Source organism: Prionailurus bengalensis, chromosome B1, assembly GCF_016509475.1.
Source record: "Prionailurus bengalensis isolate Pbe53 chromosome B1, Fcat_Pben_1.1_paternal_pri, whole genome shotgun sequence".
Classification (NCBI taxonomy): Eukaryota; Metazoa; Chordata; class Mammalia; order Carnivora; family Felidae; genus Prionailurus; species Prionailurus bengalensis.
Window position 1 is genome coordinate 166,865,968 of NC_057344.1, and position 22,952 is coordinate 166,888,919.

General features: G+C 36.9%; 1 protein-coding gene across 1 annotated transcript in view; it reads left to right on the forward strand.

The window, feature by feature from the left end:
• GABRA4 (gamma-aminobutyric acid type A receptor subunit alpha4) overlaps positions 1–22,952 on the forward strand; it is a 67,614-nt gene that overhangs the window by 14,070 nt on the left and 30,592 nt on the right. The window contains exons 3-8 of the mRNA XM_043572736.1: positions 3,433–3,500; positions 4,524–4,744; positions 4,919–5,001; positions 7,548–7,691; positions 8,445–8,597; positions 15,165–15,424. Of these exons, the coding sequence (XP_043428671.1) occupies positions 3,433–3,500; positions 4,524–4,744; positions 4,919–5,001; positions 7,548–7,691; positions 8,445–8,597; positions 15,165–15,424 (929 nt within the window). The remainder of the gene's footprint in view (positions 1–3,432; positions 3,501–4,523; positions 4,745–4,918; positions 5,002–7,547; positions 7,692–8,444; positions 8,598–15,164; positions 15,425–22,952) is intronic.

Here is a 22,952-nt window from a genome sequence, read left to right on the forward strand (position 1 = left end):
TTTTCAAGAATCATTAAGAAAGAATTATGTAAGAATTTGAAAATAGCCATTATTGGGTGCCTGGGTGGCTCAGTCAGTTAGGCATCCAACTTCAGCTCTTGTCATGATCTTGCGGTTCATGGGTTTGAGCTCCACTTCAGGCTCTGTGCTGCCAGCTCAGAGCCTGGATCCTGCTTCATATTCTGTGTCTCCCTCTCTCTCTGCCCCTTCCCCATTCACACACTCCTTCTCTCTCTCTCAAAAATAAAATAAACATGAGGGGCGCCTGGGTGGCGCAGTCGGTTAAGCGTCCGACTTCAGCCAGGTCACGATCTCGAGGTCCGTGAGTTCGAGCCCCACATCGGGCTCTGGGCTGATGGCTTGGAGCCTGGAGCCTGTTTCCGATTCTGTGTCTCCCTCTCTCTCTGCCCCTCCCCCGTTCATGCTCTGTCTCTCTCTGTCCCAAAAATAAATAAACGTTGAAAAAAAAAATTTAAAAAAAAATAATAAAATAAACATGAAAAAATATTAAAAAAAAGAAAATACCCATTATTATCATGGAATCATTATAACTATAAGAATTAGTACAACCCCATGCACCTTAAAACAAATTTGTAAGTAAAAATTACGTTGGCCTAATTCCTCTCCTACGCTTCTCTCACTCCCATAGAACACTTACGGTCTTAATATTTTATGGGACATATTTTGGTAAATACTATTCTAGAAATCAGATGAGCATTGTCTGTAAACTAGAATAACGTGAACAGCATCACCTAGGAACCTGTTAGAGATGCAAATTACCAGGCTCCACTTTAGGTCAATCAGCAAGGGTAGGGTGGAGCCCAGCATTCTGTGCTCTAACAAACCTTCGAGGTGATTCTGATTCAGTTCCAATTTGAAAACCACTGCCCTAAATTGATCTTTGAAGTAACTTTTAATTTCTCAAGAATCTTGTCAAACAACAGTTCAGTTGTCAGGACATATGCAACCTTAATTGTTCTAAGTAACTTACCTCCTTTGCTCTGACATGCAGCGACTTAATGCTTTTGATACTTTAGCGGTTCTTAAGAAACTAGCAGAATAACTTGTCCCACTCTTGAACCACTTTGAGTTAAAAGCTCTGTTTTCTAAAATTCAACACACATTATCAGCTTCTTGGATTGCCTATCTATTCCTGGAACATTTTGGCTTAATGAGCTTATTGCTACCATATTTTTGTTGTTCTTTATAATTGCTCATTCAAATGAAAATTCAGTTAACTTCTCACACTTATTTTCTCTGCTTTCCAAAGGTGTTACTATTTTTTTTAATGCAAACTCACTGGGGCGCCTTGGTGGCTCAGTCGGTTGAGCGTCTGACTCTTGATTTTGGCTCAGGTCATGATCCCAGGGCCATGGGATTGAGCCCTGTGTCAGGCTCAGCGTGAGCTTGGAGCCTGCTTAGGATTCTCTCTTTCCTTCTCTCCCTAGCTCATGCTCTCTGTCTCTAAAATAAAATTTAAAATAACCTATTTATAAATGAAAAAACCTCTGATAGATCAATCTGATCTGTACCTTTTCTTTCACTATACTTACAAAGGATATATTTTTCTCTTTTAAAAAATATATTTATTTATTCTTTGGCGCAGGTCACGATCTCACAGTTTGTGGGTTTGAACCCTGCATCAGGCTCTGCGATGACAGCTTTGAGCCTGGAGCCTGCTTTGGATTCTGTGTCTCCCTCTCTTTTTGCCCCTTCTAACTTGTGCTCTGTCTCTCTGTCTGTCTCTCTCTATCTCTCTCTCAAAAATAAATAAACATTAAAAAATTTTTAATTAATTAATTTATTTTGAGGGAGGCAAAGAGAGTGTGAGTGGGGGAGGAGGGGCAGAGAGAGAGGGAGAATCTCAAGGAGGCTCTGCACTGTTATCATAGAGCTGGATGTGGGGCCCAAACTCACGAAACTGTGAGATCATGACCTGAGCCAAAATCAAGAGTCAGAAGCTCAACCAACTGAGCCATTCAGATACCCCTATTTGTCTTAAGATAGTTATTCAAGAAAGAATTTCGAATTCTCCTTCAAACCATTTTTTTTTCCTGTGGCTCAGTCTTCATCCTATACAGGGAGAAATATTCTGATTCATTTTTATGAGGATAACTTTAGACCTAGGGCATTAAGCTATACTAACTGTTATTTGTCTTTTTCTTTTTCTTTTCTCTCTTTTTTTTGTTTTTTTGTTTTTGGCATAAATCCAATTGTCCAACCAGTATCCAAAGGAAATAGTGCATCTTGATAGCAATGTTATTCTTTCCAGTATGGAGTATCTAGCTTCTGGCCATACAATGGTATAAACCATCATTTAAGGAAATGATGTTCAAGAGGGCAACAATTTTTTATTTTTATTAGGAATAAAAACGTGTATATATATCATAATAACTATCATTATTGAGAGCATTATGTTCTAGAGACTGGGGCAAGTCATTTACATTTATTATTTTACTTAATACTCATTAAAACCTTAACCTATTAGGATTCATGACTTGACTAAGATCGTATATTTCAAAAGAGCCAAATTTAAATTCCACAATTCCTGATGTTAAGCACCATGCTAAACCCAGATTGTAGCAATTTTCCTTTGTCTAAAATCTGTGTCAGCCCCATTATCATGATGCTCCCGCCTTTCCCTTCTGCCAAACACACCCATGTATTTGTTTCTGAACCAATGCTATTTACACCTAGGAAAGAATCTCAGTAGTGGCGTTTATCAGAAGCCAAGAGAAACTACTGCTTAATAAGTACTCTTATGAGAGAGTCACTGTGTTCAGGGTCTTATGTGAGCAATTTCACTTGATCCCTATCGGTAGTCTTGCTTGATATGTGCGATTGCTGCTTTTGAGAGGTTCAGTAGCCTGCCCTTGATCAAACAGCTAGTAGGTGGCAAGAGGTGAATAGGTCTGGCTTGTAGGAGAGTTTTGTCTTTAATCTCAGTTACCGGTGGATGGTGTACCTACTGTTAAAGGTGCCATGAATCATTTTTGTGCTCTTATTTAAGTAGAATCCTCAGCTTTCTAAAGACGACCATTATGGTTTTTCTCCTCCTCACTCTTGTGGCTAAGTTCCCTCTTTTTAACAGCTCGCTTCTTTACTAAGGGCCAATCAGATGATGGACTATAAAAAATTACAAAGGCTAAGAGTTTTTGTTCCCTGCACTGCCTTTCACAGTAGTGCCCGGTAGGTGATGTATTTCTTTAAGAAACAATGTTATCCGAAGTAATTTTTTTTTTTTTGCCTGTAAATAAACACTGCTTTCTGGTTCTGTTATTCTTTTGTCTACATTTTTTTTTGTAGAGGTGCATTATCTCACTAAATATTTAAGATGCCAGTAAAAACATGATATATCTGTATTTGCTCTATTCTCCTTGCCTGTAATATTGGTATTTTTTTTTTCACTCCTATTTACTTCATACCTACTAGGTCCTGTAACAGAAGTAAAAACTGACATATATGTCACCAGCTTTGGACCTGTTTCTGATGTGGAAATGGTAGGTATTTAGGAAACTTCATGTACTTTTTGTCTTTTGAAGAAAACATGCAGAAGAGAGGGCAAATGATATTTATCTTGTTAATCGCACACAGCTAGAAAGTCAAAGAGCCTCCTAATTAGACTTAAAGGTTTATAAGGATAAGACATTGAATTTACATTTCAGCTCTAATATTTGAGTATTTTTTGGTTTGGAGTTATTCTCAACAATGAAAAAAAAAACCTTACTATTACTTGTGTCAGTGGCACAACCTTTTATGTAGTGATTTTTTCCCTTAGAAAATTATTGAAGTGGAGAAAATTGATGAGTGTAATTAGTTTTTGTATAAAACTATATTGTAGTCCTAACTGCATTTAGTACTCCATGTTGGCCCAACTGCTCACAACTTGCCCCCGCCCCCCCCGCCCCCCCCCCCGCCCCCCCATGCCTTCTCTTCCTGCCTCTTTCTCATGCTTAAAGAGGTTAGAACACCAAACACTGGTCAGGATGAATTCATCTATTCAGTTGTGCCCTCTAATATTAAATATATGTAGTTTAAAGGTTAAAGGACCTACTTTACCTTTTTTCCTTGGTCTTAGGCTCCTCGGCTAATTTTAATAAATTTTGTGAATATAAAATTGCTTTTTACATATTTTACTTGTCTTAGAGATGCCTACAATTTTATGATTAATAATACAATGATATTTGTTACACTTTTACTAATTTTGCTACCTGGTCTAAAGCACAACTGTAATTACTTTGTGCTGGTAGTTTTATTAAATTATAGTAATTAGTCTTGAATGATTCATGTGTATGGTAATTTATTTACCTGATGGAGTAGAAGATTAAGGTATCAAGATGGACACAACATGCTTTAATTGCTGAGAATCATTTAGCTCCATTGATGTAAGAACATTTCTGCTCCTATTAATTTAGTTTTCATTTGGGTAGTTTTTTTTTTTATGAGTGGGATAGAGGCTAGAATTTAATGCATATTTATGTGTAGTCATCTGTGATTTGAATGTCACAAACTAATTTCCCTAGGAATACACAATGGATGTGTTCTTCAGACAGACGTGGATTGACAAAAGACTAAAATATGATGGCCCCATTGAAATTTTGAGATTGAACAATATGATGGTAACAAAAGTATGGACACCTGATACTTTCTTCAGGAATGGAAAGAAATCTGTTTCACATAATATGACAGCTCCAAACAAGCTTTTTAGAATTATGAGAAATGGCACTATTTTATACACAATGAGGTAGTCATTTTTTTCTTTTTCCTTCTTTCCTTTTTATGCTTTCTTCCATTCTTTCTTCCTTCTCTCTCTCCCTTCTTCTGTCCTTCCTTCCTTCTTTTCATCCTTCTCGTTTTAGGTGTCTAAAAAATCATTTTTAAAGTGAGAGTTAATTTTAATCGCATTTTTCCATCATAGACTCACCATAAGTGCGGAGTGTCCCATGAGATTGGTGGATTTCCCCATGGATGGTCATGCATGCCCTTTGAAATTTGGAAGTTGTAAGTTACAATAAAAGTATTGTTAGAATTTATTAATATCTAATGCAAGCTGATATTTATATGTGTGCACAATTTCCCATAATCCATAAATCATTGTTCATGACAATAACTGTCCAAGATTTGACTTTTAGGAGACTCTATTTTACCTAATATATTTAAATAAAGAAGTAAAAACAGCCCCTTTTCCAAAAACCAAAAATCAATTTGGACAGATAGCCCGGGTAAACTGACTCATAAATAATAGGTTGGTGGTCAGTGGTGAAATTAAGGACTTCTGAACTCCATGTGTTGGTGGTGTAACAAAGAAAGTACAAAGGATTTTTAAGGGGGGGAGAGGGAGTAATTTAACATCGTCTGTTACAAGCAGAATTCTTTATGGCAGATTTGAAAAAAGGTCAGAGAGGTTTCAGGTCTTCTTGAAATGACCAGGTTAAAATAATATAAGCAGCACTGTTAGAACCAAAGTGGCTGAAGCATGATGAAAGCATCATAAGAGATATGGTCTGATATGTAGACAGATCCAGATCATGTAGCATCGTATAGACCACATTAAGGATTAGATTCTATTGTAAATGCTACAGAAAGACTTTGGAAGGTTTTACTAGGGGATTTGGCATTCTTTAACATTTTACAATTTCATTTCAGCTTTTCTATGGAGAATGGATTGTAGGGAGACTAGAGTAGAAGCAGAGAAGAGTGGGAGGCTATTGCTTTAGTACCATCAAAGATGGCAGTAGCTTAGACAAGGACGGTACTAGAGGCGAGGCTATGAAGTAGATGATTTGCAAATATTTTGTGGAGGTGAAGGCAAGAAGGTGAAATGAATGGGTAGTAAAGAATATGGAATCCCTTCCCCCAAGCTCCCTTTACCTGAGATGGTGGAAAAATGAGATTGCTTCTTCTAATGTGTGCCTCAAATATTTGATTCACTCAGAATCTACCAAAAACAGGTGCTGGCTTTTATTATTGCTTTGGATTCTTAGTGCACTGATTGTGAAACTGTTGCCTGCTCTTACCATTGTGCATAACTTAATGAGAACTGGCATTCACCATTCTTTGACAACCCCTAGTAATCACAGTGTTTGGTGAGCTAGGTTAAAGCTAGAGAGTCATTTACTCGCTGACCAGTGACTTAAAGAGAGAAAATTAAAAAGATACATAGACAGAAAGGGCGATCTCACTGGGGCATAATTAAAATCCATTTGTACTGTAATAATTTAAATTCCCCTACAGATCGTTCTTATCTATGGGAAGTTCTTTCCTGCCCATCCACCTCTGCTGCCTATCGAGACGCACTCTTCAGAGCGACTTGAACATAGTTGGCACCAGTCAGGGTTTGTACTAGATAAAGAAATCACTCCTTGGAAGTTGGTTTGTTAGGTTGGGAATTAGAAAGAGACATTTTTTAATCGCTTTCACCCATTTTGCCCACGCCCCCACTTCCTGCCTCAAGTATCGAATCATTAAGAGAAAGGTTATTCTACCACGTTAGGATAGCCAAGAGAAGAATACCCGATTTAAAATATCATGGGCAGGAACATAGCATTCAGGGTCTTTTAAATGTATGATGAAGCATGAATATACTTTAGGAGAGAAATGTTGACACATGACTCTATACTGCTAAATGACAACACAAGCCTCCTAGTTTGTTTTGAGAAGCTGTTTGTAAAAATAATCTCCCTAGGTATCAACTCTTGTAGAATTAAGCTTTCACTGAGGACCTACTGTGCTGTAGTCACTTTAGGAAGGTTTGTGGAGGGAACCGATTCATCTTGGTTCTTTTGAACTTATTTGTGCGTGAGCCAAGCTATCTGTTGTGGGTAGACTGGTCAGCAAGCAGCTGGTTTCCATTTGAGTTGAACACCAAATAATAGGAAATGGGTTTAAATTGCCTCTGGGAGAGATTTGTTGAAGATGGAAAGGAAAATGTCCTGATTGTAAGAGTTTAAAGGTAGTGGAACTGGTTGTGTAATGATATTCCCTGGAGAGCTCCACAAAGAGCAGAGCCAGTTGTCACTGCCGAATTGTTCCCAGAAGGCACGGGGACTGCCCAGAGGCAGTGTGGAATAGGTGACCCCCGGAGAGCTCTCCCAACAGTAGGGTTTGTTTTTGTTTTTGTTGTTGTATTATTATAGGCGGCATCTGGTACATTTCTAATTGGCAGAGTTGCCGTAGGATGGAAGGAGTCAGTGTTGGTCAAGCCCTGGAAGTGAGTGAGAATGGAAAGAAGTACTTTTTGGGGGGAGGGGTATTATTTCCGCTTTTCAACTGCTTCTCCTATTAGTATGGAAACACATCCAAGTGCCTCTCCTCCAATTTTAATCTCTCCTCCAATTCTGGACATAAGAGCAAGAAACATGCTGAGTTGCAAGACGGTTTATTTAATCTCTACAGTTTTCTAAGTCTTAAACGTGTTTTAATAAATCATGATTATTGTTTACTTTTATTCCATCTTTCTTGAACATGTGTAATATTCTTAAATGTTGACCATCAGTGCTGATGGGAAAGGACCACTGACTTTAATCACATTCTGGGCTCTCATTCAGATGCATATCCGAAGAGTGAGATGATTTATACATGGACAAAAGGTCCTGAGAAATCAGTGGAAGTTCCAAAGGAGTCTTCCAGCTTAGTCCAATATGACTTGATTGGGCAAACTGTGTCAAGTGAAACTATCAAGTCCATTACGGGTGAGATGTTTAATAATTAAAATCAATATGCTACTTGGCATTCATTCTCGAGCCTGCAAGTGGGACTGAAAACAGATTCTGGGATTTGAGTCTTCTGAATCCTGGGCTTCAGAGTCTGAGAATAAGTCTACCGCTTCCTAAGTAACTTTCTTAATTGTTGCTTTCAGATGTAATATTAAAAGTACTCATCAACAGCCATTAGAAATCTTACAGTTTGTTTCCCTTATTAGCTTGTCTAAATGCCCATAAAATATACCTGAACTCAGGGATGTTAACTATGGTTCTATGTTATATGTTTCTCTTTGTATTTTTCTTTATATATATATAACATTTAGAAATATAGCTCTTTCTGAAAACTAAGGCAGTATTTTCAAATGTGTGTGTGTTTCCATTTTTTTTCCTACTGACTTTCCATAAAAGTTCGGTCTAAATTCTGCTCTTAGAAAATGCTGAAATTGAATGGTAATTGCTTTTGCAGTACTGGACCTTTAAAATAGACAGCGCTGCAAGAATTTTTTAAAAGTTATAGCTTAATGTATTAAATGGCTTCATCACCGTATAGAACAATAATTGTGTTCAGGGTCATTTTCCCCATAGTTATAGTTAGGAACTATATATTTCTCAGTTTGCTTGCTATGCACAACAGATAATTCTTTGTCTAAAATGCTCTTTTTAGGCTGAAATATGATTATGAAGTTATTGACTAATTGCCTGCATAACCAATAATACATTTTCCTCATGTTTTATTTGTAGGTGAATATATTGTTATGACAGTTTACTTCCACCTGAGACGGAAGATGGGTTACTTTATGATTCAGACATATATTCCATGTATTATGACAGTGATTCTTTCTCAAGTTTCATTCTGGATAAACAAGGAATCAGTTCCAGCTAGGACTGTGTTTGGTAATTGAGATTCATTTTCTTGGGTATTTTTTGTTCACATTATATTTTGATCATGATTCATGGGAATAGCTCGTAGACATAATTTTTTTTTCTAAGAAAATATTAAACGGTAATATATCAAGCTGTATTCAGAAAAGAATCACATAAGCTTTCCATTTTTCCCAGCCAAGACGAATAAGGCTTGAGGGGATATGGACAGTCTATCCCTTCCTTTGGGGCCCCATCAGATTTCTCTTATTAAGACCAGGCAGATGAAGACCAAGTGTGAAACTGGATATGATTTCACTTTTGGTGACATTCTTGGGCTCCTACCTTAATGTTGTGTAATTGAATTAAAATCATATCTAGGTGTTAAAATGAAATGCACTGGGAACTTACAATAAAACAAATAAAAGTCATGGCTGAATAAATATGAAAGCCTTAGAAAAATTTGCCTTTTAATGAAGAGGAACAAAATGCAAGTGGTTTAAATGCATTGAGTTGGATGGTATTATACACCTAGTTTATTAGCTTATTGTTATATTCTAGTTAAATCTTTTTTTCTGAACACACGATATTTTCTTCTTTTCATTTTTATAGTGGCTTTCTATATATCATATTCTAAGCTATATGAGGTCCAGAACACATCAGTTTTAAATTTTATAGCTCTTCATAAGTCTTCTACATATCAGTCATGCTTTTAAATAATATAATTAGTTATAATGGTATTTATGTAACTTAACAAATTTCTCTATTCTTTTTCTATTGATTGTGAGTAGCACAAGCATTCAGTAGCAGGATAAGAAAGAAAATGTTCCCAGTTGCTCTGGACTGGAGGTATAGTCCTCACAAGAGATGTCAATCTCCCTTTGCTTTTTCTAGTTACTAGGATTAAAGCCACGGGAGAATATTCCTTATCATACAAGAGCTGAGGGGATGGATGCTGGTGAGAAGAAACTGGGGGAAGTAGGAGCTTCTCATCTCACTTCCCCATCCTTATAGAGAACTCATAAGGTGTCTTAGTGTCCTCAGTGCACGTGAATGTGAGGCCATTTTCCATAGACACTGCACCCACCCTCCTTTAGTCTTAGGTTTACTCAAGAACCCTACTGGGGAAACCACTGCATAAAGGTCAATCCTGGGGGCAGGGTATGACCCCAGGAGGGTAGTGAGCAGGTATCATGGCCCTGCCTTCTTCATAGAGTTGCAAAGGTTCAATTAAAGAATAAATCCATGTTGCAAGTGTTGAATAAATTTTACCTATTAAAAACGTATGTAAAAATGAAACAGAAAATAACAAATCTAAGCTTCGCACCATAACAGATTGGGGTTTGAAACTGGAATCTGGCACTTATTTTCTCCATCCATATACATATCCATGCTAATACATCTCTCTTTCATAGACTAGTGAGGATGTGGATTTATGTGCGGTCCTCATCACAGGGCATATGGTGCACTTAGTACATATTAGTTACTCTCTCTCATACTTCTCTGACAGAGAGGAGATTTACTTTGTTCTGACTTGATTTCCTTGATTTTTAGTTGCTTTTTCAAGAGGACATATAATGTTCTGTTGTGTAATTCCAGGCACTCTGCTAAGTCCTTTATGCTCATTATCTCATTTAGTGCCCATACTAATCTTGGGTGTTTCCATGTCATGTTGAGTCAGCCTGACTGGGCAGGAAGCGCCTGCTGAGGCTGAGCATCAGACCAAAGTTCTTTAACTTTCCCTGGCACCAATAATATCAATATTTCAGGAACTATTTCATTGGTAATAAAAGTAAAATCACTTATTTTTATCATCTTTTCTCTGTGGTCTTAACACCTAGAACAGAAAATACTGACCCATCATTTGTGCATCTGATGAAGGTATAATAGTATCTTAATACAGATTCTGCAGCCAAGGTTCTAACCACTAGGTCTGCCACTGATTTGCTGACAAACCATCAGTGAGTTGCTTCTGCTCTTTTCCGCATGTGTTACAACAGGATACATGGTTGTACCTACTTCACAGGGTTGCGATGAGGATTAAATAAATTAATTTGGATAAAGCACTTGAAGGAATGCCTATCACACAATGCATTTTATTTCAATGTTGATTATTGTAAGTCTACCCTGCCACCTACCTCATTTGAGACCACCACTTGATACTATAATTAAAGCTTCTCTGTAGTTTATGTTTATTGTGATTGCTTGATAAGCTTTGGGTGCTTTTTCGGTTCAACACAAACTGGTAGCCACTGTCTCACTTGTCCCCAAATAATGGAAATCACCAGTGGTACGGAGAAGGATAACATTGATTACAGCTGTAGCCACCCAACATTTCCTACAGATTTCTTGATAACGCAGACACTGTGAGGAAATTAAGTAGCATGTAGTAAGGATAAGATGTGCCATCTTGTGTAATCTTCACAATAGCTCAGCAAGGTAGGTGTTATTAATTTTTCATGGAGAAGCAAAAGAACTCAGAGAAATCAAGAAACTTGTATCAAGTCACCTACTTATAAGTGATGGACCCAGGACAGTTTCTGTCTAACGTTGAGAACTCTGCCATTTCTACTCTGTCATTCTGTCTTCACAGGAAGTATGATGTGGGTACTTGTGGAGTATTCCAGAGCTACTGAGTGAGATTGTATGGATGTGTGCTGAAGATAATTTGTGGGTAGCTTTTTCCATTTGAACTGTGACATTTGCCTGTCTTGAGCTTATGTGCCGAGATGTTGGTTTTGATTGACCAGGGAAATTATGCACAATAATGAAGTCTTGAAATGTCTAAGGTGTGTCAGGATGGTAGTTATTAAATTGTTCATTGAGGCCCTGAGATGGTATTTTCCTAAGGAAGTTAAGTTTAAAGTGTTTGGGGGATCATTGGCAATCTATTTCATATGAGATTCAAGTAAAAAATTCATTCTGGATTAATATTTTTTTCCCCTAATTTTAATTTCCCTCTTCATTCAGGGAGAGAATTTTCTGGGTCAGAGATATCACTAGAAATCATGCAAAAACAGACTCCCCCTTCAAAAAAATTAGTGTAACTATGAGAAGCAGACTGTTCTACATTCTCTCCAAAGGCCTTCTATCTGCAAAGTTGCATGCCTTTAAGTCTTCTAATTATTCCAGTATAGTAAAATGTTAAACCAGAGTAAATGCCAGCTGGCACATGTCTAAATCATTACTAGTTCATTTTCTTGGAGTGGCCGGCCAAAAATTTACTCTTGTGCACAGTCTTAGCCCACTCTTCCACGTCCTCTCCCAGCTCCCGGGCCAGCCAATATGGTACATATTCAGCATTATAAAAGCAGGTACTGGCATCAATACTTGAATGTGTCAAAAAAAAATCCTGTGGTTGTTGAAGTGTTTTGAGGGTAGATGCCAGCAAAGCCATTTAGAGCAGATGCAATGTCTTCCTAGATGCAGAGGAAGCATGGCTTCTTATCCAAAGGGTTGGCTTCTGTTTGCAATTCTTTTAGTATTTATTGAACCAAATGCTCTGTCTAAAAACAGCTGTAATAAGCACATTCCTGTCATGCTAGTGCTTTCTTTAAATTTGATCACCAGGCGGACAGAACTTTTTAATGTCTAAAGAAAAGGATGGCAACTTCAAACACTTAGCCAATTGTTTATGCAGGCTACCTTTCCTAACTTTGCCAATAGTCAGGAAAGATGAACCATAGTATCATATACCCTTCAATGGCTATTTTACAAACTTAAAACTAAATTGACTCAAGTCAGTGAAAAAGGAATGGAAAGTGGCCACATATCCAGGATTTTTTGCATTTATGTCCCTAGCATAATTTAACATCTTCATGAAACTGGGGATTTACCCTCCTTAATGATCAGAAAGTAATTTTGGGGTTCATGGCTCAATAATTGCATTAATATCCTACTTACATTAATAAAGGAATTTCTTCCTATGATAGCAGGAGAAGATGAAGACCATTACTTGAGGTCTGAGGGAGAAATTGTTCTAGTACAAGAAATAAATGTTCAAAGCAACATGGGAAATCCCAAATTGCTTATAGTTGGGTTTGAGTTTTCCTTTTTTGTTATCACATGCTCTGTGGAATTTTCTGAGTTCTGAGTAGTATTCTTATTTAGGCTGCACTGTTCATGTTTTATTCCCAAGTGTTTTCAGCATAGTTTTTCAGCATAGTAGTTTTCAGCATAGTTTTCAGCATAGTAGGGGAAGTAAGGAAGTTGTAGAACATTTTTGAATTCTTAATAGACCATTAAACTTAAATTTTTATGAATAAGAAGAAAAACTTTGATTTATTTTCAAACTATGTAGCTAAAATTTTTTTAATTAATTTACATTTCATAGGCAGCATGGGAAAGCTGCCATTTTTTCTGAGATTCAAAATGGGGGCCTAAAAGTTCTAAGGTCTCTTTCTGAAATGAAGTCCAATAAATTCCCAATACTCCATTTTCTAGCTATTTTAATATCTCCTTATTTCACCAAGCATACATTTTAAAATCTGTTTTAGACAAATAAAACTCTAAAAAAATCACCATTATTTTTTTAAAAGGGAATACAACCAAATCCTCAAATTTCTTTCTCTGTTTATGGAATATTTTTTTAAAAATTTTTTTAAATGTTTTTATTTTTATTTTTGAGACAGAGAGAGACAGAGCATGAGCAGGGGAGGGGCAGAGAGAGGGAGACACAGAATCCGAAACAGGCTCCGGGCTCTGAGCTGTAAGCACAGAGCCCCCGACGCGGGGCTAGAACTCACAGACCGCGAGATCATGACCTGAGCTGAAGTCGGACGCTCAACCGACTGAGCCACCCAGGCGCCCCTATGGAATATTTTTAAAAGATCTATAGTTTATATACTGCAAGTAGCTTTAATTTTTTTATGTTCTAAAATTGACAATTAAGAGGGGACTAGAGAAAAAAAATGGGTTGGTGAGGAGGTGAAAAAAATGAGTTTTTATTTCTTATGCATTCGTCATGTATCCAGCACTATATGAGGTATGGTCTGTCCTGAAGAAATGTTAGACATTTATGCCCTCAAGGAGGCTACACTAAATCAAGTTGTGGAAACAGGCTTAAATACATGGAATAATTAGGGAACAAGGAAGAATATAATTAAATGCTGAGTTGAGGAGACAATATAATTTCTCCCTAAGCTCAAATATTATTATTCCTTTACTGCATGGGGCTCACTTTTTCTTCAGTTTGACATGTATTATTTGGCTTTCAACTAAGGATTGACATGGATTGGAATATATAGTTTAGGTGTCTCCATCATCATCATCATCATTATCATCATCATCATCATCATCATCACTATCTTCCTCCTCCTCATCCCCCGACATCTGGGTGTGTCAATTCATGAGCTCTCCTGAGCATTATATAGAATGAGTTTAAATGGATATAGTAAATTCTCACAGAAATTTCCAAGCTTAACTAGATAACATAGATTAAATATACAGATAGACAAAGATGCAGAAAGAGTCAACTATTAGCATCTTTAAATAATGCATTTCTCTGTAGTTCTCATGGCAAGTGGAATTTTTATACTGAGAATGGGGACTAACCTTTTTTTTTAGGTTGAGGAGAAGGCTTCCCTGGAAATGATATGCTTTGGAAGCCTGTTGATGAAAGAGAAGTACTTCTATTCCTGTTGCAAAGATTTTCCTGCCTACCACGAACTGATGCATGGTAGATGTCCAATATTTAAAACAAAATTATTCTAGAAATCAATTTTTTCAGAAATCTACATGTACTGCCTTTTATAAATTAAGCTCTTTCACAACTAGATTAGTGTTATTTTATTATTATCTTAATTCAATAGGTAATATTCACTTAAGGATTGTAAATATCTATAATTCATGCTTTTTCTGGTAATGATTCTCAATAGCAACGGGCCATACCTATCCCAGAAATTGTGATGGTCCAAATTACAATGCTATCAACTTCTCACTTCTGGTTGAGAATAAGCACTTCAATAAGTCACACATCCTGTTAGATGGATGTGTTGACTTTCTCAGGTATGTTGGCTCAGATACTAATACCAATCCAATATATGACAGGTGCCTTATATATTTGTAATCTTTATAGCAAACCCAATAGGTAAGTATCAAATGAAGCCCAGTGAGTTTTCCTTACTTAATCCAGGTGGCACTGAGCCAATGATTAATATAGAGGCAGGATTTTAATTATATCTGTGTCTTACTCAAAAACTTGTGCTGGAGTGCCTGGGTGGCTTAGTCATTTAACCATCCGACTTTGGCTCAGGTCATGATCTCACCGTTCGTGAGTTCAAGCCCCACATCAGGCTCTGTGCTGACAGCTCAGAGCCTGGAGCCTGCTTCAGATTCTGTGTCTCCCTCTCTCTGCCCCTTCCCTGCCCATGCTCTGTCTCTCAAAAAAATAAACAAACATTTAAAAAATTAACAAAAAAACCTGTGCTAATTTCACTGAACCACTAGGATTCAAATCTTCCACTAAAGATGGTTTGGTTTGAGATATTGCAAAATTTGTAACCCCTACCCCACCAAATCCCTAGGTTTGTTGGTTTGTTGGTTTGTTTTCATAGAAGTAATGGTAAAGTATTTTGTCTCTTTGCTCTTTTGCTTTTGAAGGGATAACCACAGTCCTCACCATGACCACACTGAGCATCAGTGCCCGGCATTCTTTGCCCAAAGTGTCCTATGCTACTGCCATGGATTGGTTTATAGCTGTCTGCTTTGCTTTCGTATTTTCTGCACTTATTGAGTTTGCTGCTGTCAATTATTTTACCAATATCCAAATGGAAAAAGCCAAAAGGAAGTCATCAAAAGCCCCCCAGGAGATCCCGGCTGCTCCTGTGCTGAGAGAAAAGCATCCTGAAACACCTCTACAGGTATTTGACTTAATCTCCTTCAGTTTAAGATTTCAACTTTTGGGGCAGATTTGCATTGCCAGGGGAAAAACTGAGAATTTGAAAATCCCAATAACAATTTGTGAGTTATTTAAAGTCTGGAAAAGTATAAAAGGATAATTGTAAATTTCAACTTTAACACGGTGATTAATGGCCTAAAAATTAAACAGATTTGGACGAGCTAGATTTACGTGGAGCTACTTGTTTGTAACTTGCTGCCAGAATTAAAAGATTTTTGACAGGCAAAATCTTAGGTATACTCTTAAGAGGAACCTATGGATATCTTTGAATGGGTTGACAAAGCATTTTGGTAGAGTTCATTGAACAAAATAAAGCAGCGGTTCTTAACATGATCCCACATTAGCACTATCCCATGGGGCTGGATGGGGTCTGTGCCCTTGTATTAAACGAGAAAATAAGACCAATAAACAAAACACCCATAGTTGTAGTCGATGTACGCCAAAGATTGAGAATTCTTATCCTAAGGGAACAGACCTGAAAGGATGTAAAAACCTAAGAGCTACTGTAATTTACATTGAGCACATTAGTGATTCTGCAATAAAAAATTCAACCACAAGTAATGGTTTAAAACGCTTTTGCCCAAATCACAGTATATATAATGATCGACTTTATTGTGTGTAGATAATAACTTATTCCCTGTATTTGTTAAATCATTCATTAATTCCTTCATTTTCTAACTCCAGCAAATACACAGTCATTGCCAACCACGTGACACACTCTGTTTTGGTCTGAGAATCAACAGTGTAGGTAACCCCCCTCCTAAACAAATATCCCGCTCTATGGAGCTTACATTTAAGTGTGTAGAATGAGGAGAGGGAGACAGATGGTTTAAAATCATCTGCTAAATACGGGCACCTGGGTGGCTCAGTTGGTTAAGCGTCAGACTTCCGCCTAGGTCACGATCTCTCTCAGTTCTCTTGCGGTCCATGAGTTCAAGCCCTGCCTCCGGGCTCTGTGCTGACAGCTCAGAGCCTAGAGCATTCTTCGGATTCTGCCTCCCTCTCTCCCTGCCCTTCCCCCGCTCACTCTTTGTCCTTCTCTGTCTCTCAAAAATGAATAAATGTTAAAACTTTAAAAAACATGCGCATGTTAGATGCCGACAGTGCTGTGATAGTGCAGAAGCACCTAAGAGGAAGGAAGCGCTGCCGCATTGCGAGAGGGCTGGGGTGCCATTCAGAATACAAGTGGTCGGGGGAAGTCTTCTGCGGGAAGGTGCGGGGGGGGGGGGGGGGGGGGGTGGTGGCATGCAGGTGGTCGGGGGAAGTCCTCCGCGGACACAGCGGTAGAACAAATCAGGTTCCATGCTCGCTCTAGCAGGGATTAACTGGTGAAGTGTCAACAACCTATAGCTCCTAAGAGCTCCAGGCACTGGTTCTCTAAGAATAACACGTGAGCAGGTAGGAAAATTATTGCCCTTTCCATTAAGTCCATTTGAATTGACTTAATTTACATTTTCCTCTAGAGTAAACCGTTTCGAAAAATTTTCAAAATCATTAGAATGGATTTTGTACACTGTATTCAGTTAAAAAAAAACCTGATTTTTTAAATCAGGCAGTTTTAGCCCTTTCCCATTACCCATGGGTAGATTTATGCCCTCTCTGACTTTTATTGTGATTTTAGTTGTTTTGCTGTCTTGTAGGCCTTGGTAGAAAAATTCTATTTACTATTTCTTTCAAAAAAAAGTTAAGTCTTGGATATTTGTTTATGTATGTATGTATGTATGTATTCATTTATTTAACTGTTTCTGTGTTCTAATTGTTGATTCATGATTTATTTTATTTCCATCTTTTTGTAGGTTAATTGTGTTACTCTTTTCTAGTTTTTTTGGTTAATTCTTAGTAATTTGTTTTCACTGTTTCTTCTTTAATAGTAGTTTCCTTTATTGCCTTGAGCTATATTGCATACACCCTTATCCATAGTTAATAACTTTTGATATATATTACTATAATTATTTGCAAAATATTCTACAATTATGCGATTGTTTTTCTCTATGATATTTGGAAGATAAAATTTCCAAAGTGGAATTGGTTTATTTATTTAGCTCCACTGTCCATTTCTACTTGTATCACATTGTGTTCAGAAATGTTACCTGTATAAATGTAAATGTTATCATACTTCCGTTGTGTTCTGTATTATGTTAAAAACTTATAAATGTTTGATGGCAATTTGAAAGAAGTTGATTTTTAGTTATTAAATCAATTTTACTTAAAACATTATTATTTCATTTGTCTAACAAATCACCTCTTGTCTTCTTGATTTTTCAAATACCAAGAAAGACACAAAAAATTCTCCCACTAATATGAGCCTGTGTCAAATTTTTTTTTTTTTTGCCTTTTAACTTTTTTTGTTTTATACACTTTGATACCCTGATATTCAACATGTAAAGATTCGTATCTGCTCTATTTTCGTATCCGTATATATATTTGATTGTAAAATAACCTTTTTTTGGTCCCATATAATACCTTTTCCCTTGAATTCTATTTGGTCTGATTTTTATATTTTTTGAATTCTTTCTTAATATTAGCTTTTGTTATATATCTTTCTCACAAAATTTCTTAGTGTTTATTTTTTCATGTACTTTGGAAGCTATATATATCTTTATATCACTAGTGGTTAATTTTAAGTATTGAAACAAGATATTTCTACTAATGATTTTCTAATAATGTTGAAAGCGTAAATCATTCTGACTCTCCCATGTAGCTGCTAACTTCCCCCAACCCCTGGATTGCTCAAGTCCAGAGATTCTGGATTTGGAGACATATTTTATATACATATTTTTTCTATTTGTGATGAGTTGGCATAGTTCTTTTCATTTTTGCAAAGTGAACTTGCCCTAGTGCTATAATGGAATGTTATCAACACGTAAGTTATTTTGCAGAATTTCCAAAGGTGGGAAGAGAACCAAAAATCTTCTATTTGTTCCCTTAAATTTATCACTTGGTTGGAGTAGTTGCCATTGTCAGTAAATGCTTGGTTGAGCACATGCAGTTGGCTAAGTCCACTCTGATTCAGTAACTCCTCTTGGCAGGCTGGGCCACAACCTGTGTGCAAATGACATACCCAGAGTCAAGAATTCATAGTATTTAAAGGTTGGGAAGGAAATCTGGTCAAAATATGCATCGTAGGCTTCCGGTCCTCTACAATATGTGATTGTTTGTGTATGATAACCCATATCTCCACAGCAGTTTACTTGACGAATATCTGTGTTCCAAAGACAGTGATTAATGGGTTAGCCCATCCACCTAACTCCAGATTGCTGCCAGAGCATAGCTGACGTTGCAGTGTCAGTTGTCATTGAATGGCTTTAGTATCAAGTTCAACTCTGAAGGTTGAAAACACATTAAAATTGAGAGAAGGAGAGTGTGAGGAACAGAGAGAGAGAGAGAGAGAGAGAGAGAGAGAAGAAAATTTAGGAGGAGAAAGAATATCTTAAGAGTAACATTTTAAAATATGTTATTGGAAGGAAATATTCTAAAAATATATAAGGTTTGGAGTTTCAGTAGAAATTCTAATCAGACAGCTGAAATTTGCTTATTCAAATATGTATTCCAGCTTGTGTGACTGTTTACTTATTTGAATGAAGCTGCCTTTGTTTAAAATATGCTTAAACCCCTTATTTGGAATTGCCCTCAGAGACTACATGACATTTGGTAATTCTGTCTTTGGGTAAGGTCACTAGTGGTTGGATTCATTGTCACTATATGTGTCCTATGGCCAGTTAATGGCCTAGCAGAGGTGTATGGTGACCACTTCTATTCTTTGGGAATTGGAAAGCGTATGGTTTATGGAATATTCATGAAGCAAGGAGAAAAGGCCGATTGGCAGAATCCAAGGGCAGCTATGGGCAGCTTGAATATGTCTTTGGGCATCTCAAGAGGCAAAGCAGCTGTTATGCTTCTCTTACCTTAATTCTGCCTTTGATTCTGTCCTTCCAGTATTTGAGTTGATCTTCACTGTTGTGGTTGTACCCTTGCATATCCTCACTACTTCTTAGAGTATCTACTCTCTTACTGATGCAAGTGATTTGGATTAATAGGATGGTTTAGAGAATAACTATAAAAGGAGAAGATTTCTCAAAATCATATTTTAAAAACTCATTTGAAAATATATCCTGTAGTCCTTGTTCAGTTAGAAAGTATGCATTTATGAGTATATGTGGTATCTTGTGAAAAACATCCAATGATATAATGACTAAAATTACTTTGGCTTTTAAATTGTGTCAGGTACTATGTGATAGGCTTTACATGTGTTACTTCATTTCAAGATCATGATAACTGTTTTACAAATGAAGAAACTGAGGCTTGCAATTGTTAGGTGATGTAGTCAAGAAATGGTAAACCAATATTTAGATTAATTCAGCTGCATCTGAATGTAAAACTTGTTCTCTTTTATTAAAACTCTGTTTTGTACTATTTAATTTATGATATACTTATGAATACTAGTCATTAGAATGTATATATTATACACACGCATAAAATGATCAGCCCAATAATCTTTTGTTCATATTTCTATGAATAAATAACAATGGCAAAATATTCTGAATGGTTTTTACATGTCAGTGACAAGAACTTTTACAGACATTGTATATATAACTTAATTTTAAAAACTTACAAGATGTGTCCTGTTGGAATCCATGTTTTACCAATAAGGAAATTGATAGAGATCAAGTGGTCTTCCCCAAATCATTTATCTGGTAGGTTGCAGGGCTGGGCCAACAAAACCCATACTTTTAAGCCTAAAGCTTTAACGATGGATTAGAAATGTTGAGTGACAGAAATGGAGGATGAGATGGTGGTGGCATCATTCACTAGAACAGAGAAGAGCAGTGAACCACATTTAATGAAGAAGCTAAATTAGTTCAAGTTTAGATAGTGGCAATTCTGTAGCAGGGCATTGTCTCCCTTCACACGATAATGATTTCTGTTTTCAGTCTAGCATACCTTTCCATTCCCATCTACTCAATTTCTTTGTCTGTTTCCTTTTCACCATAACTATTCTTCATGGACTTTTCAGAGATTCTTACAAGGATATTTTTAAAATATGTTTTTTTCATTTATTTATTTTGAGAGAGCAAGAGCAAGGGAGGGAGGGGCAGAGAGAGAGGGAGAATCCCATGCAGGCTCTGTGCTGTCAGTGCAGCTCTGCTGGACTGATGGGGCTCGATCCCACGAGCCAGGAGATCTTGACCTGAGATGAGACCAATACCCAGATGTTTAACTGACTGAGCCACCCAAGCGCCCCTTTTTACAGAGATATTTACAAAATTAAAGAGCTATTTGCTCTACTTAGAGTCTTTAATAAAAAGATGATATAAAAAATAAATAAAAAATTGAAGGTTCCTCTTGAGTTCACTAACTCAAGTGCACTCATGAGAATCTCCTTTTTTACTACCCATTGTTCAAAGTCAAACTCAAGCCATATTTCCCATGTATGTGTCTCATTCTGACTGAGCTCAGGAATCTCAAGGACATGGTCTCAAGGATCCACATTTACAAACTGGGGGTGATGAGAGAACCTACTGAAAAGGCTTATCATGAGGGTTTAATAACATCACACATGTAAAGTACATAGTGCAAGATTAATGCCCAGTAAATAATTGTGCGATTATTATTATCCTTTATTTCTTGAACCATCTTCAACATTTAAAATATATATCACAACATTTATCATTTATAATATCCTAAAGTATTTTGCATTACTAAATTGTTTCATATGTGATTGCTGTATTTACCTAGTTTAGATGGCTAGCTCCTTAATAACATTGATTGTGGCTTTATTCTATTTTCTCACACAGCACAGTGCATGGTGTTTAGAAATTACAGTTTATTGACGGATTATAAGGAGTCAACTATAGGAATCAGACAATGGGAAATGTGGTGCCTCTGAAATTATATATTTATCAACCATGTCCAAAAACATTTGTATTTTATGTAACATTCTTTCTCGTCAGAGTAAATGTGAACATCAAACAGATGTTAGTAGTGAGCTAGAGCCTGGTCACTGTGAGCAGCTATAACAACTGATATTCAGTCTTAGCATTCTGAGATGCACTTATCAACAGTGGAACTTACCTTGTGGGCAGCAATAGAGAACTGAGGAGGACACTTTGAAAAAAAAAAATAAAACAAAACAAAAAGCTCAGTAAATCTACAAGTGCCACTGTGCATTAAGAGGAAAGCATTGGGGCGCCTGGGTGGCTCAGTCAGTTACACACCTGACTTCGGCTGAGGTCATGATCTCACGGTTTGTGGGTTTGAGCCCCGCGTCGGACTGCTCCGAGTCTGACAGCTCAGAGTCTGGAGCCTGCTTCGGATTATTATGTCTCCCTCTCTCTCTGCCCCTCCCCCACTTGTGCTCGCTCGCTCTCTCTCTCTCTCTCTCTCTCTCTCCCTCTCTCTCTCTCTCAAAACTAAATAGAACATTTAAAAATTAAAAAAAGAGGAAAGCATTATTTGTTGTCCTTTGGTCAATTTAGTCATACCACTTACACACATGTCAATGACTGTTAGCAACATCAGTGTTAAATACAATGATTCCCTAGTGATTGGTAATACACAAGCATCATTTCATTGCAACAGGGTGTACAAACTAGGTCAGTTTCAGATTTTCGTTTTAATCATTCTCGAAACTCCACTTAGAAATGCTGTTCTTTAAATAGTTTAAGCTAACATGCAAGAAACTTTCATTTTTCCATTTGTCCATATTTCTTTCATTTCTTAACTTAGTTTAAAGTTCCCTTGGCAGTTTGCGAAAGGACATGAAGCACTGCTGTCAGTTCACTTGACATTTACGTATGTTCGTGACACTAGTTTAATGACATTCTTTAAATCATATATAAATTGTACCTCCCCAAGCCCATACCTTGTTCGGTACAGGATGTTCTGTAGTCAGTAATTCTTTTTAGGCAATGAGTCATTGCTTAATCGCACAATTACTAAACTGTATGATTTATGTCAAGAATAACAGAATTTTGTCTCATTCCCAGCCGTATTTTTTATCTTTTTGTATTATTACGTGTCTTGTGCAGCTTCATGAGAAATTGTCTTGTTGCTAATCCTTGAAAACAAATCTAGTCATTTAACAAGAATTTACCAAACAACTGCTATGCACAGTCACCATGCAGGGCACACAGGATTCAAAGGCAAAACCTAGGAGTGTTGTCTAGTGAAGGGGAGAGGCTGTTAGTCTTGTGAGTTAGTAGCATAGTTAGTATATAGAAGTGTCGTCTGAGTCCTGGTTTTAGATTAATACAAGCAAACTTTTAGTAGTGGGAACTCACTCTCAAATCTTTGCTGCTACCTTAGATCTATCTGCTGAAATACCAATCTCTATATTCAATTACATTTTGGGAACCTATTGTATTTATGAACATATTTATGAAATACCTATTAAGTGTCAGTATGCTAGGAATACTGTACTCACTCCCTTCATAGATATGAGAATAGTACTGAAGGTCAACATTCAATGATTAATTTCGAATAATTAAATA